Source organism: Orcinus orca, chromosome 2 (genome assembly GCF_937001465.1).
Source record: "Orcinus orca chromosome 2, mOrcOrc1.1, whole genome shotgun sequence".
In the NCBI taxonomy this organism is placed as follows: Eukaryota; Metazoa; Chordata; class Mammalia; order Artiodactyla; family Delphinidae; genus Orcinus; species Orcinus orca.
The window spans coordinates 96,575,286-96,589,129 of NC_064560.1; the positions used below are offsets into that span (position 1 = coordinate 96,575,286).

Genomic DNA, 13,844 nt, shown 5'->3' on the forward strand with positions numbered 1-13,844 from the left:
TGTTTTAATATTGAAGATGGAAGAAAAAAAGCAGCATTTTCGGCATATTATGCTTTATTATTTCAAGAAAGGTAAAAATGAAACTGAAATGCACAAGAAGTTGTGCAGTGTATGGAGAAGGTGCTGTGACTGATCGAACGTGTCAAAAGTGGTGTGTGAAGTTTTGTTCTGGAGATTTCTCCCTGGACGATGCTCCATAGTCTGGTAGACCAGTTGAAGTTGACAGCGATCAAATCGAAACAATAATTGAGAACGTCCAACGTTATACTGCACAGGAGATAGCCAACATACTCAGAATATCCAGATCAAGCGTTGAAAATCATTTACACCAGCTTGGTTATGTGAATCACTTTGATATTTGGGTTCCACCTAAGTTAAATGAAAAAAACCTTCTTGACCATATTTCTGCGTGCGATTCTCTTCTGAAACATAATGAAAACGTTCCGTTTTTAAAACAAATTGTGACGGGCGATGAAAAGTGGATACTGTATAGTAATATGGAACTGAAGAGATCGTGGGGCAAGCGAAATGAACCACCACCAACCACACCAGAGGCCGGTCTTTGTCCAAAGAAGGTGATGTTGTGTAATGGTGGGATTGGAAGAAGTCCTCTATTATGAGCTCCTTCTGGAAAACCAAACGGTTAATTTCAACAAGTACTGCTCCCAATTAGACCAACTGAAAGCAGCACTCGACAAAAAGCGTCCAGAATTAGTTAACAGAAAAAGCATAATCTTCCATCAGGATAACCATTTACTACATTGACACAGTAGTCTTAGGCCAGTCACTTAAGCTCTCCAAGCCCCAGTTTCTTTCCGTGTCCTGCCTCCTTCACCAGGAGGCTGTGAGGATCAAGTAATGTAGTAGCTCTGAAAGTGTTTTCTAAAATAGAAAGGTTTATGTTCTTATTGTATTCATTCCTATTTCAGTACAATATGCATTCTAATTAATTGAGTCAAGACTTATTGAGTACCTACTATGAGGAGAATCAATAAGGAGTTTATGATCAGGTTGGGGATTTAAATAGTTAAGTGTTAAGTGCCATAAGACAGGTGTAGTGAAACTTCTGTGAAAGTTCAGATAGGTTATTTCTGACTGGAGGTATTTAACATCAGCACTATATTTCTTGCATTTATTTTGTAGGTCATTTTGTGTTTTAAAAGCCATTCTTCGACTGAGGTGGGCTTGTTCCAAATTATGCCAGTACCATTTGATTCTTATTCATAAATATACTAACCTTGTTATTTTCTGTAATTTAGCAACCATTTCTTTTTCTTTTGAACTTTTCTGAGATGGCTCCAACTCTGCTTGCCTTGGTTTTATTTGCTAATTTAATGGATTTACTTTCATTCCCCTCTTCTGGTTCATTTGTAAAGATTATTAGATAAATTTTGATCCAGGATTTACTTTTGTAAGATACTTCTTAAAATATCCTGCAAGATTAGCTTTGAAACTGTATATGTGACTCTAGTCAGATATGCTCATCCAAAATGTTTCTGTTTATTTATGAGTATCATACAGGGTTAAAAATTAGAAATTTTGTCTTCTGAAGCCAGACTACACTTATTGCTTGCTGTCATCCTTTAGGGTTGCCAATCCATCATAGAAGGAAATCATTTCACAGAATTTCTCTACTTGTCTCTCACCTTGGTTTCTTTAGAAATTCATGGGATTAGGGACACTTGATTGTGGGATTGGCGTTAGTGCCTTCCTTGCTGGCAGAGCTAAGTCTGTCCATCTCCAATTATTAGTCATTCTCCCCTCGCCTTTTTTGTTTTGGTTATTGTTAAAAGATTAGACACATATTTACCCTTCCTATGGCCTCTGTGTGTTCTTAGCCCAGGGTGATCTGATTATAGTTATTCAAGTTATTTGCATGTGTATAGAATTATGTTATCTTGAATAGAAATGGAAAGCTAAATCTTAACTTTTTCCTTAGTATTGAGTTAAATATAAGATGGTTGATATTTAGGAGGGAGTCTGCTTTCTGTATCTGCAGAAAAGCATGCATTTTAGTGGAAGAGTACTTCTTAGCACAGTGCCTTACTTAGATAAGGCATGCATCTACTGGTTGAATGAATGAATGCACTTTTACCCTGGTGCAGAAATACACTGCTGTTCCTCCCCTTTTCTTTGTGTTAGGACTAGTGGCTCCCCCTTCAGTGCAAATAATTCATAGACTGTATCATTCTTATTTCATTGTTATATTTACTTTTTGCTAGGTAACATTCACATTTTTCAGAGAGGAAGTATGCATTTGTTTGCTGGACTCTAAGTAGTAGAAATAGATCTTTTTTATGTGTCTGTAGAGAAGGTAAATAGTAAATATAGAAAGAATTTATATAAAATATATTGAGGTCATATTGACATTAGAATTTACCTTGTTTTGTTCCCCATTTCATATTACAATTTGTGTAATAGTTTTTAACATGAAAGTAATACATGTTTATTGTAAAAACTAGAAAATACTGAAGAACATTAATAAAAAATCCTTAATTCTACCTCCTAGCAATAATCGCCATTACCGTTTTTTATCTGCCTTTCTAAATATACTTGTTTAGCTCTGTTAGCCATATTGGTAGTTTTCAGTATTTCACATGTTAAATACCATCTATTACTTCATTAAAGAGTGAGAATGTCACTGCAGTAGAAAGTGTGCTTTTTATGAGGGCGCTTATTATGTTAGTGCCTTAATCATTATTAGAAAATGCCTCATATCTACTGCAGGTTACTTGTGAGCACTCCTGGTGACCCTTGACCCACTAGTTGAAAATTAGTGGGTAAGAAAATCAAAATTCATGAGCAAGTTTACAAGTCTCCATATGGTCTTAGATCGTGTTAAATTGGTTTGGATTCCTTCAAATATGCACTAGCTTCTGTGCAGATCAATTCTTTTGGCCTGAGTAGAATTCCCACTTGTAATTTTTTGTAATTCGCCATCTGACAGAATTAAACCCAGGAATATTTTTCCACTTTATATAATTTTTATACATATAATGCGTTTTAAGGATTTTTTCCCAATTCTCAAACATGTCCGTTTTCCATGACTACTGTATTATCCCTATATTTGATCAGTGATGACATCTTGTCGGTTCTGCCTCCAGAGTAACTTGTTGTTGGTGTTGTTGTATTGGTTTTTATTTTTACTTCTTTTTTTAAAAAATTTATTTATTTTTTTTATACCACAGGGTCTTATTAGTTATCTATTTTATACATACTAGTGTATATATGTCAATCCCAATCTCCCAGTTCCTCCCACCACCACCACCACCTTGGGGTCTGTACGTTTGTTCTCTACATCTGTGTCTCTATTTCTGCCTTATAAACCGGTTCATCTGTACCATTTTTCTAGATTCCACATATATGTGTTAGTATACGATATTTGTTTTTCTCTTTCTGACTTACTTCACTCTGTTTGACAGTCTCTAGATCCATCCACGTCTCAACAAATGACCCAGTTTCGTTCCTTTTAATGGCTCAGTAATATTCCTTTGTATATATGTACCACATTTTCTTTATCCATTCATCTGTCGATGGGCATTTAGGTTGCTTCCATGTCCTGGCTATTGTAAATAGTGCTGCAATGAACGTTGGGGTGCATGTATCCTTTCGAATTATGGTTTTCCCTGGTATATGCCCAGGAGGGGGATTGCTGGACCATATGGTAGCTCTGTTTTTAGTTTTTAAAGGAACCTCCATACTGTTCTCCGTAGTGGCTGTATCAATTTACATTCCCACCAACGGGATAAAAGGGTTCCCTTTTTTCCACTACCTCTCCAGCATTTGTTGTTTGTAGACTTTTTGATGATGGCCATTCTGACCGTGTGAGGTGATACCTCATTGTAGTTTTGATTTGCATTTCTCTAATAATTGGTGATGTTGAGCAGCTTTTCATATGCCTCTTGGCCATCTGTATGTCTTCTTTGGAGAAATGTCTGTTTAGGTCTTCTGCCCATTTTTTGATTGGGTTGTTTGTTTTTTTAATATTGAACTGCATGAGCTGTGTATATATTTTGGAGATTAATCCATTGTCGATTCATTTGCAAATATTTTTTCCCATTCTGAGGGTTGCTTTTTCTGTTGTTTATAGTTTCCTTTGCTGTGAAAAAGCTTTTAAGTTTCATTAGGTCCCATTTGTTTATTTTTATTTCCATTACTCTAGGGGGTGGATCAAAAAAGATCTTGCTGTGATTTATGTCAAAGAGTGTTCTTCCTATGTTTTCCTCTAAGGGTTTTATAGTGTCTGGTCTTACATTTGGGTCTGTAATCCATTTTGAGTTTATTTTTGTATATGGTTTTAGGGAGTGTTCCAATTTCATTCAATCACATGTAGCTGTCCAGTTTTCCCAGCACCACTTATTGAAGAGACTGTCTTTTCTCCATTGTATATCCTTGCTGCCTTTATCATAGATTAGTTGACCATAGGTGTGTGGGATTATCTCTGGGCTTTCTATCCTGTTCCATGGATCTATATTTCTGTTTTTGTGCCAGTACCATATTGTCTTGATTACTGTAGCTTTGTAGTATAGTCTGAAGTCAGGGAGTCTGAGTCCTCCAGCTCTGTTTTTTACCCTACAGATTGCTTTGGCTATTCAGGCTCTTTTGTGTCTCCATACAAATTTAAGATTTTTTATTCTAGTTCTATAGAAAATGCCATTGGTAATTTGATAGGGATTGCATTAAATCTGTAGATTGCTTTGGGTCGTATAGTCATTTTCACAATATTGATTCTTCCAATCCAAGAACATGGTATATCTCTCCATCTGTTTGTGTCATCTTTGATTTCTTTCATCAGTGTCTTAGTTTTCTGAGTATAGGTCTTTTACCTCCTTAGGTAGGTTTATTCCTAGGTATTTTATTCTTTTTGTTGCAGTGGTGAATAGGATTGTTTCCTTAATTTTTCTTTCTGATATTTTGTTGTTAGTGTATAGGCATGCAAGAGATTTCTATGCATTAATTTTTTATCCAGCAACTTTACCAAATTCATTGATTAGCTCTAGTAGTTTTCTGGTGGCATCTTTAGGATTATCCATGTATAGTATCATGTCATCTGCAAACAGTGACGGTTTTACTTCTTCTTTTCTGATTTGGATTCCTTTTATTTCTTTTTCTTCTCTGATTGCCGTGGCTAGGACTGCCAAAACTATGCTGAATAATAGTGGCGAGAGTGGACATCCTTGTCTTGTTCCTGATCTTAGAGGAAATGCTTTCAGTTTTTCACAATTGAGAATGATGTTTGCTGTGGGCTTGTCATATATGGCCTTTATTATGTTGAGGTAGGTTCTCTCTGTGCCCACTTTCTGGAGAGTTTTTATCATAAATGGGTGTTGAATTTTGTCAGAAGCTTTTTCTGCATCTATTGAGATGATCATATGGTTTTTCTCCTTCAGTTTGTTAATATGGTGTATCACATTGATTGATTTGCATATATTGAAGAATCCTTGCATCCCTGGGATAAATCCCACTTGATCATGGTCTATGATCCTTTTTTTTTGCGGTACGTGGGCCTCTCACTGTTGTGGCCTCTCCCGTTGCAGATCACAGGCTCCGGACACTCAGGCTCAGTGGCCATGGCTCACGGGCCCAGCTGCTCCACGGCATGTGGGATCTTCCCGGACTGGGGCACGAACCCGTGTCCCCTGCATCGGCAGGCGGACTCTCAACCACTGCGCCACCAGGGAAGCCCTATGATCCTTTTAATCTGTTGTTGGATTCTGTTTGCCAGTATTTTGTTGAGAATTTTTGTATCTGTATTCATCAGTGATATTGGTTTGTAGTTTTCTTTTTTTGTAGTATCTTTGTCTGGTTTTGGTATCAGGGTGATGGTGACCTCGTAGAATGAGTTTGGGAGTGTTCCTTCCTCTGCAATTTTTTGGAAGAGTTTGAGAAGGATGGGTGTTACTCCTCTCTAAATGTTTGATAGAATTCACCTGTGAAGCCATCTGGTCCTGGACTTTTGTTTGTTGGAAGATTTTTAATCACAGTTTCAATTTCCTTACTTGTGATTGGTCTGTTCATATTTTCTGTTTCTTCCTGGTTCAGTCTTGGAAGGTTATACCTTCCTAAGAATTTGTCCATTTCTTCCAGGTTGTCCATTTTATTGGCACAGAGTTGCTTGTAGTAGTCTCTTATGACATTGTATTTCTGCAGTGTTCTTTGTAACTTTTTCATTTCTAATTTTATTGATTTGATCCTCTCCCTCTTTTTCTTGATGAGTCTGGTAAAAGGTTTATCAATTTTGTTTATCTACTCACAGAACCAGCTTTTCGTTTTATTGATCTTTGTTATTGTTTTCTTTGTTTCTATTTCATTTATTTCTGCTCTGATCTTTATGATTTCTTTCCTTCTGCTAATTTTGGGTTTTTATTATTCTTCTTTCTCTAGTTCCTTTAGGTGTAAGATTAGATTGTTTGAGATTTTTGTTGTTTCTTGAGGTAGGATTTTATTACTATAAACTTCCCTCTTAGAATTTCTTTTGCTGCATTCCATATGTTTTGGATCGTCGTGTTTTCATTGTAATTTGTCTCTAGGTGTTTTTTGATTTCCTCTTTGATTTCTTCAGTGATCTCATGGTTACTTAGTAATGTATTGTTTAGCGTCCATGTGTTTGTGTTCTTCACGTTTTTTTCTGCTGTACTTGACTTTTAATCTCATAGTGTTGTGGTTGGAAAAGATGTTTGATGTGATTTCAATTTTCTTAAATTTACTGAGGCTTGATTTGTGACCCAAGATGTGATCTATCCAGGAGAATGTTCTGTGTGCATTTGAGAAGTAAGTGTAATCTGCTGTTTTTGGATGGAATGTCCTATAAATACCAGTTAAGTCTATCTGGTCTGTTGTGTCATTTAAGGATCGTGTGTCCTGATTACTTTTCTGTCTGGGTGATCTGTCCATTGACGTAAGTGAGGTGTTAAAGTCCCCCACTATTATTGTGTTACTATCGACTTCCTCTTTTATAGCTGTTAGCAGTTGCCTTATGTATTGAGGTGCTCCTATGTTGGGTGCATATATATTTATAACTGTTATATCTTCTTTTTGGATTGATCCCTTGATCATTATGTAGTGTCCTTCCTTGTCTCTTGTAACATTCTTTATTTTAAAGTCTATTTTATCTGATATGAGTATTGGTACTCCAGCTTTCTTTTGATTTACATTGGCATGGAAAATCTTTTTCCATCCCCTCACTTTCAGTCTGTATGTGTCTGTAGGTCTGAAATGGGTCTCTTGTAGACAGCATATATATGGGTCTTGTTTTTGTATCCATTCAGCCAGCTTGTGTCTTTTGGTAGGAGCATTTAACCTATTCACATTTAAGGTAATTATTGATACGTATGTTCCTGTTGTCATTTTCTTAATTGTTTTGGGTTTGTTTTTGTAGGTCCTTTTCTTCTCTTGGGTTTCCCACTTAGAGAAGTTCCATTAGCATTTGTTGTAGAGCCGCTTTGGTGGTGCTGAATTCTCTTAGCTTTTGCTTGTTTGTAAAGCTTTTGATTTCTCTGTCGAATCTGAATGAGATCCTTGCCAGGTAGAGTAATCTTGGTCGTAGGTTCTTCTCTTTCAACACTTTAAATATATAGTACCATTCCATTCTGGCTTGTAGAGTTTCTGCTGAGAAGTTAGCTGTTAACCTTATGGGAGTTCCCTTGTAAGTTATTTGTCATTTTTCCCTTGTTGCTTTTAATAATTTTTCTTTGTCTTTAATTTTTGTTAGTTTGATTAATATGTGTGTCAGCATGTTTCTCCTTGGGTTTATCCTGCCTGGGAGTCTCTGTGCTTCCTGGACTTGGGTTGCTTTTTCGTTTCCTATGTTAGGGAAGTTTTCGACTATAATCTTTTCAAATATTTTCTCACGTCCTTTCTCTCTTCTCCATCTGGGACCCCTATAATGTGAATGTTGCTGCGTTTAATGTTGTCCCAGAGGTCTCTTAGGCTGTCATCATTTCTTTTCATTCTTTTTCTTTATTCTCTTCTGTGGCAGTGAATTCCACCATTCTGTCTTCTAGGTCACTTATCTGTTCTTCTGCCTCAGTTATTCTGCTGTTGATTCCTTCTAGTGTGTTTTTCATTTCAGTTATTGTATTGTTTATCTCTGTTTGTTCTTTAATTCTTCTAAGTGTTTGTTCTTTAATTCTTCTAGGTCTTTGTTAAACATTTCTTGCATCTTCTCGATCTTTGCCTCCATTCTTTTTCTGAGATTCTGGATCATCTTCACTATCATTAATCTTAAATCTTTTCCTGGAAGGTTGCCTATCTCCATTTCATTTAGTTGTTTTTCTGGTTTTTTTTTCTTGTTCCTTCATCTGGTACACAGTCCTCTGTCTTTTCATTTTGTCTGTCTTTCTGTGAATGTGGTTTTCGTTCCACAGGCTGCAGGATTGTAGTTCTTTTTGGTTCTGCTGTCTGCCCTGTGGTGGATGTGGCTATCTCCAACATAACTTTTTTTTTTTTTTTTTTTTGGCGGTACGCGGGCCTCTCACTTCTGTGGCCTCTCCCACCGCGGAGCACAGGCTCCGGACGCGCAGGCCCAGCGGCCATGGCCCACGGGCCCAGCTGCTCCGCGGCACGTGGGATCCTCCCGGACCGGGGTACGAACCCGCGTCCCGTGCATCGGCAGGTGGACCCCCAACCACTGCGCCACCGGGGAAGTCCCAACATAACTTTTTAATCTATCTCTTTGACTCTGAAGTTACTGCCTACTTCAGGTTTTAATTTTTCTGCAGTATATTGTAGACGCTTTCTTCCTATTATCATGCTGTAGTATTTTCTTCACGTTTGTGAGGCTTCTTACCTCTAACTTTCCTTTTTAAGTTTTTAAGTTTATCTTAGGAATTTACAATATGCTTATACAAAGGAAATGAACTTTATTATATGGCAATAACAGCTGTGATTATTTTTGTATCTAGTCTTGTAGTTGTTATCTGTGCATAGGAAGCATAATATTTTTTAAAAAATAAATGTGTCATGAGTGATTAAGAAAATGCATAACTGCATAATTTATACTTGTATTTAGTGTTGAAACTTCAGTTTTAGTAATCTTTAGAGAATTTAAGTGAAATGAAAACCTTTTTCTTTTGCTTAAGTTTTTATGTAAGTAAGAATACTTACATATTGTTTATCAACATATAAGTGCAGTGTTTAAAATTTGAGTCATGTAATCGTGTCATTGTGGCTTTAGTTTTTTATAACTTAATATCTGAATAGACTTTTAAAAAATTGGACTAATAAAAGAATATTAGAACCATAAACAATAATTACTGGGAAAGTAGGATGTTTGAAGTTTTAAAAGATTAACACTGTGGTCTTGTAGAAAATATTCACTGACACCATGATTAAGGAAAGAATCCTGGGTTGCAGGATAATTGATCTGTTATAATAGTCACCTCTTTACTTCCTTCTTTTGAGATTTTGGCTTAATCATTAAAAATGATGGATACTTTCTTTGGTTCTAAAGTTCTTTAGTCTGAAAATCTTCAACTTCTTTCTTTTTTTTTTAACATCTTTATTAGAGTATAATTGCTTTACAATGGTGTGTTTCAACTTCTTTCTCATTAAATGTTAGCCTGATTAACTGGTTTGTAATTTGTTTTGCATTGGGCTAACCTAAAATATTTACAACTAATACTTCTTATCTATAAGTAGCAACTCTTTTGTGCCAGTAGCTTCTTAAGTTCTTGAAGTTTGCTTTGCTCACTTAGCATTTAGCATAGTGTCATAGTGTTTGGTTTTGCATTAAGACAGGGTATACTATTTGGTGTATTAACTTCATATTTTTGTCTTTTATTTTTTAAAGGTAATGTGGCTTTAGATGATCTACAAATAAAAGAAAATGCTCTGGTAAGTTGTTTTTTGTTGTTTTTTTTTTAACTATGTTGAGTACTCAGTTAATTCAGTAAGCTCTTAGAAACCCTGGTTACTAGGTATCTGGTACCAGGTGCCAGATGAAGTGATTGAGTCGCTCAGAGAAGGATTACTTTTTTAACTGTTTGCTCTAGGAAAATGTGAGATTAAAGATTTAGGAAAAAAATTTTTTACTGATGATAGAAATAGTATCTCTTGGAAAATAATAATGTTTTTCCCTTTTATATATTTGACTGTATAGCTTTGTAGTAGACATTTGTCTTAATGAAATAGTTTTCTTCAGAATTATCTTTAAATGTTTTACAGGTAAATAAGGGCTTTATTTTAACAATGTATCTAATAAATAATTGTATTTTTTTGAAATATATTGGCAGTCCAGCCTTATAATACTGTGGTAATGTTAAGAGGTAAAATAGATTTTTTTGGAATCTAGCTCTAGACAGTAATTTGGGTCATTTACTATTGAGCTAAAAACAAAACTCTCCCCATCTTCCAAGACCCCTACCCCCCTTTGTCTTTAGCCTCTTGGACTTAATTTGAGTTTATGAAATGTCTTAAGAATGAGTTTATTCTTTAATCAATAGGTCAGATTTATAATTAACGTACATTATGTTTTATAATCCTAGCTTTGACCTCTGGTTGAATTTCTACATGATGAACTGTGTAATTAAGGAGAGCCTTATACACAAAGTTCTCCCATAACTGGTCTCATGGAAGCCAATTTTGGATGTTGAAAATCTAGGAGTAGAACTCAAGAAGTAACAGTTTATTTTGTTACTGGCATAGTGGAAAGGTCATGGACCTTGTACTTTGGCCGACGTGGGTTTGAGTGGTAGCTCTGGCTTTGACCAGCTGTGTGACTTTTGGGAAGTTTCTCAATTTCTTTGAGCATCAGTTTAATCATCTTTAGAACGAAGTTAATAATACAAAACAGTATAATATTTGTGTACCTTTGTGGCTTGAATAAAATAAAAAGTAGAGCCTGGCAAGTAGTGGACTCTCAAAATATTTAAATTTTCTTTCCCTCGCTTTATATAGGATGCTATAATTTTAAAAATTTTATCCAAAATTTTAGAACTTAAGATTCCATTGCTAGAGATTGGAATAAGGCTATTTTTACTCTACTTACGAAAATATTTTAGAAGATAATAAGTCTAAATAGAATTGTGGTTGCAGGGTATAGGTATCTAATATACTTAGATGATAGATGGCACTCTGTTAGCCTAATTTGAATTTTGGTTATGATTAAATCAATAAATTATTTTGTAATTTATATTCTCCATTAATTCAAACTAGCCTCCTTTCCCTAGTTAATCCAGGTTGGTGAGGTTTTACTTTGATATGGGTTCTTTACATTTATTTTGTGTGAAAAATTATTTCAGGAGGATTAAAATGTGTGTGAGACCACACTCATAGAAGTGTATAGTTTTCCATTGGTATCCTGTATGATATGAAGACCCTTGAATTTATTTGTCCCCTTCCCCTGCCCAACCCCTGGAGGGTAGAGCTGCTCTCTCATTACCAGTGAGGATTTTTTGTTTGGGTCTAAAACAAGGTTTATTGTCAAAATCTGTTAGTGTTTTGTTCAGTTTCTGTTCACTTAGAATAGTTGAGTAATCAGATGAGTGGGTAAATTGATTCTTTAGTTAATTATTTATTTATTTATTTTTTAGTTAAATTTTAATTGATTGGTTAATTCTTACCTAAAGTATGTATTTAAGTTGCCAGATTTCCATAGTATTGGCATGTAAGGTACACCTAACAGAAAGGCTATTCTGACTGGTTGAATTTTAAATTATTTTAAAGACTCAAGCGAACATTGTGAATATCAGTTATTGTTTAGTACTCTGTGAATAAAAAAGTTATTTGAACTTTCTAGTGATTTGGAATCTAGATAAGTGAAAGTTCATCGTTATTGACTGGTACCTGTTAGTAACTTATCTAAAGTAAATGCTAATATGGTAGATAATATGTTGGGAATCTGCCTTTTAAGATTTGTTTATTCATTTACTGAATATTTTACTTGAAGAAGATTGTTTTCAACTTATTTAAGTGAAAAGAATCTTCCTTTTCCTTCCTTTTAGTATTTCACATAAGCAGTGTCCACCTGTTACTTTAAAAATTCATGGAATTTCCATCTGGCTTGGTTTGGTTTATTAAAACAACTAACCAGTTTACACAATTACTTTCTTTAACTACAAACTCTTTTTCTGTTGTTCTTATTTATAATTTTGCTTCTCTTATGAATTCTTTCTTTAAAGTCAAGTGTAAGTTAATAAAAACTTTTTTTTTCAGCTGAGAAACATATCCTTTATGAGTTACTCAAATATAGAAAATTTATTTTGTTTTTCCTTAGAGATGATTGTGTATTTAAATTATGATAGAAAGGTGATTTGGGTGGGAGCTTAATAATTTAAGATGTTCTTTAATCTTTTTTCTTTCTTCTGAAGAGTGAATTGGATGTTCCTTTTAAAGTCAGGGCTGGCCAAATTGGTAAGTACTTCACTCTTCATTTGAAGTTTTCTTCGTCCTTTTAGTTTTTTATTGTTCCTGTTATTTAATCTCAAACATCATTTTTAGCTTGAAAAAAATGTGAGAGGTTTTTGGTTTATGTTGATTAGAGCTTTCTGAGTTCTGAGCCTAATGTATACTATACCTAGTATATACATCAAAGTTTTTGACAAAAGTTTAGAAAATTACACTCTAAAGTGGAAGGACATTTGAACTGCAATGATGTTTTTCAGGCTTGGTTCCACCACACAAAAATATCTTCATTTTCAAAATTGAAATGCAAATTTTGTGTGATTTTTCTTCATATGTCAAAGTAGTCTAATTTGCAAACTCTAGTAAAGAGAATTTAAGTGTAGCTTATTTCCCTCATATTTTGTTCAGCCATTTCACTTGATACATTGTGCAGCAGTGTGGCATAGAGGATATGTTTTGTTAAGCAGAAAGTCTTCCTTTGCAGCTAAACTTTTACACTAAGATCAGCCATAACTAAGCATACATCTTTGTTCGAGAAATTTTTTAATAGGAAGTTTAATATATCAAGTCCTTTCAACTAGTCCATACTACTTGGTTTTTACTTTTTTAAAAAATATAAATTACCACCCTACATGACTTACCCTTACTTTAGAATTTTCACGTATGCCACCATCCGTCCTTCTATCCCCATCACCCTGCTACTTCACCACATCACTTTCCTTCTTCATTCATTATTTTGTATTCAAGGGAGGCTTTGTCTTTTACTGTTCTAGTATATCTTAGTAATTACTTGAATACTTCTGTGAATCTACATTATATATATGTGTTGGTTTTATAAAAATTTTTAAATTTTCTTTTTTTTTTTCCTTGAAAAAATTTCCCTTAGATCGAAAGTATCCCTAGGGCTCGCATTAGATTTTTTGTTCGTCTGTTACACAGAGCCTTGTGCTTTGTGAGGCAGTGATGTTTAGCAATGTTCTAGAAGTATTGTTGTAGCCCTACATGCTTAATCGAAATCCTTGAGTGAAGTTATAGCCATTCATTCATTCTTTTCCTTTTGAGATACATTGCTGTGGGAGAAGCAAGGCTAAATATATCTTTGTCCTTAAAGAAGTTATAGAGATCTAAAATTAGTACAAAATATTGCAGTGTCATTTCCAGGGTATTGGATGAGTTATATTTGACTAAAGAACTTATATGTTATTCATTATACTATTACAACTAGACATATTTTGGAAGAGGTTTTCTAATGGTTTAGAATTTTTTCTGTTTGCTTTTAAAGTATTATAAGAATTTAATGGCTTCCTTCAAGGTTGCTCACTGGATTATGAGAGACCCTTTACATGTAAGGATGCAAAGCATATTTTCTTTCTACTTATCCCTGTTTTTGGGTTTATGGGGCATTTATATTAGTTATTAATTTACTGTTAGGTTAAAATATTACACCTAACCTGTAGAGTTAGTGTGGCTAAGTGGGCTCAAGGATGTTTTGGTTTTCTAAG

The 13,844-nt window shown here is 34.7% G+C and overlaps 1 protein-coding gene across 4 annotated transcripts in view; it reads left to right on the plus strand.

Annotated features, from left to right (window-relative positions):
* Positions 1-13,844, plus strand: part of VPS13C (vacuolar protein sorting 13 homolog C) — a 176,583-nt gene that overhangs the window by 6,961 nt on the left and 155,778 nt on the right. For all 4 annotated transcript variants that reach the window (XR_007475254.1, XM_049705299.1, XM_049705298.1 and 1 more), the window contains exons 2-3: positions 9,791-9,834; positions 12,309-12,351. Coding sequence is in view for 3 of the 4 variants with exons in the window: in XM_049705299.1 (XP_049561256.1) it covers positions 9,791-9,834; positions 12,309-12,351 (87 nt within the window). In the remaining variant the exon portion in view is untranslated. The remainder of the gene's footprint in view (positions 1-9,790; positions 9,835-12,308; positions 12,352-13,844) is intronic.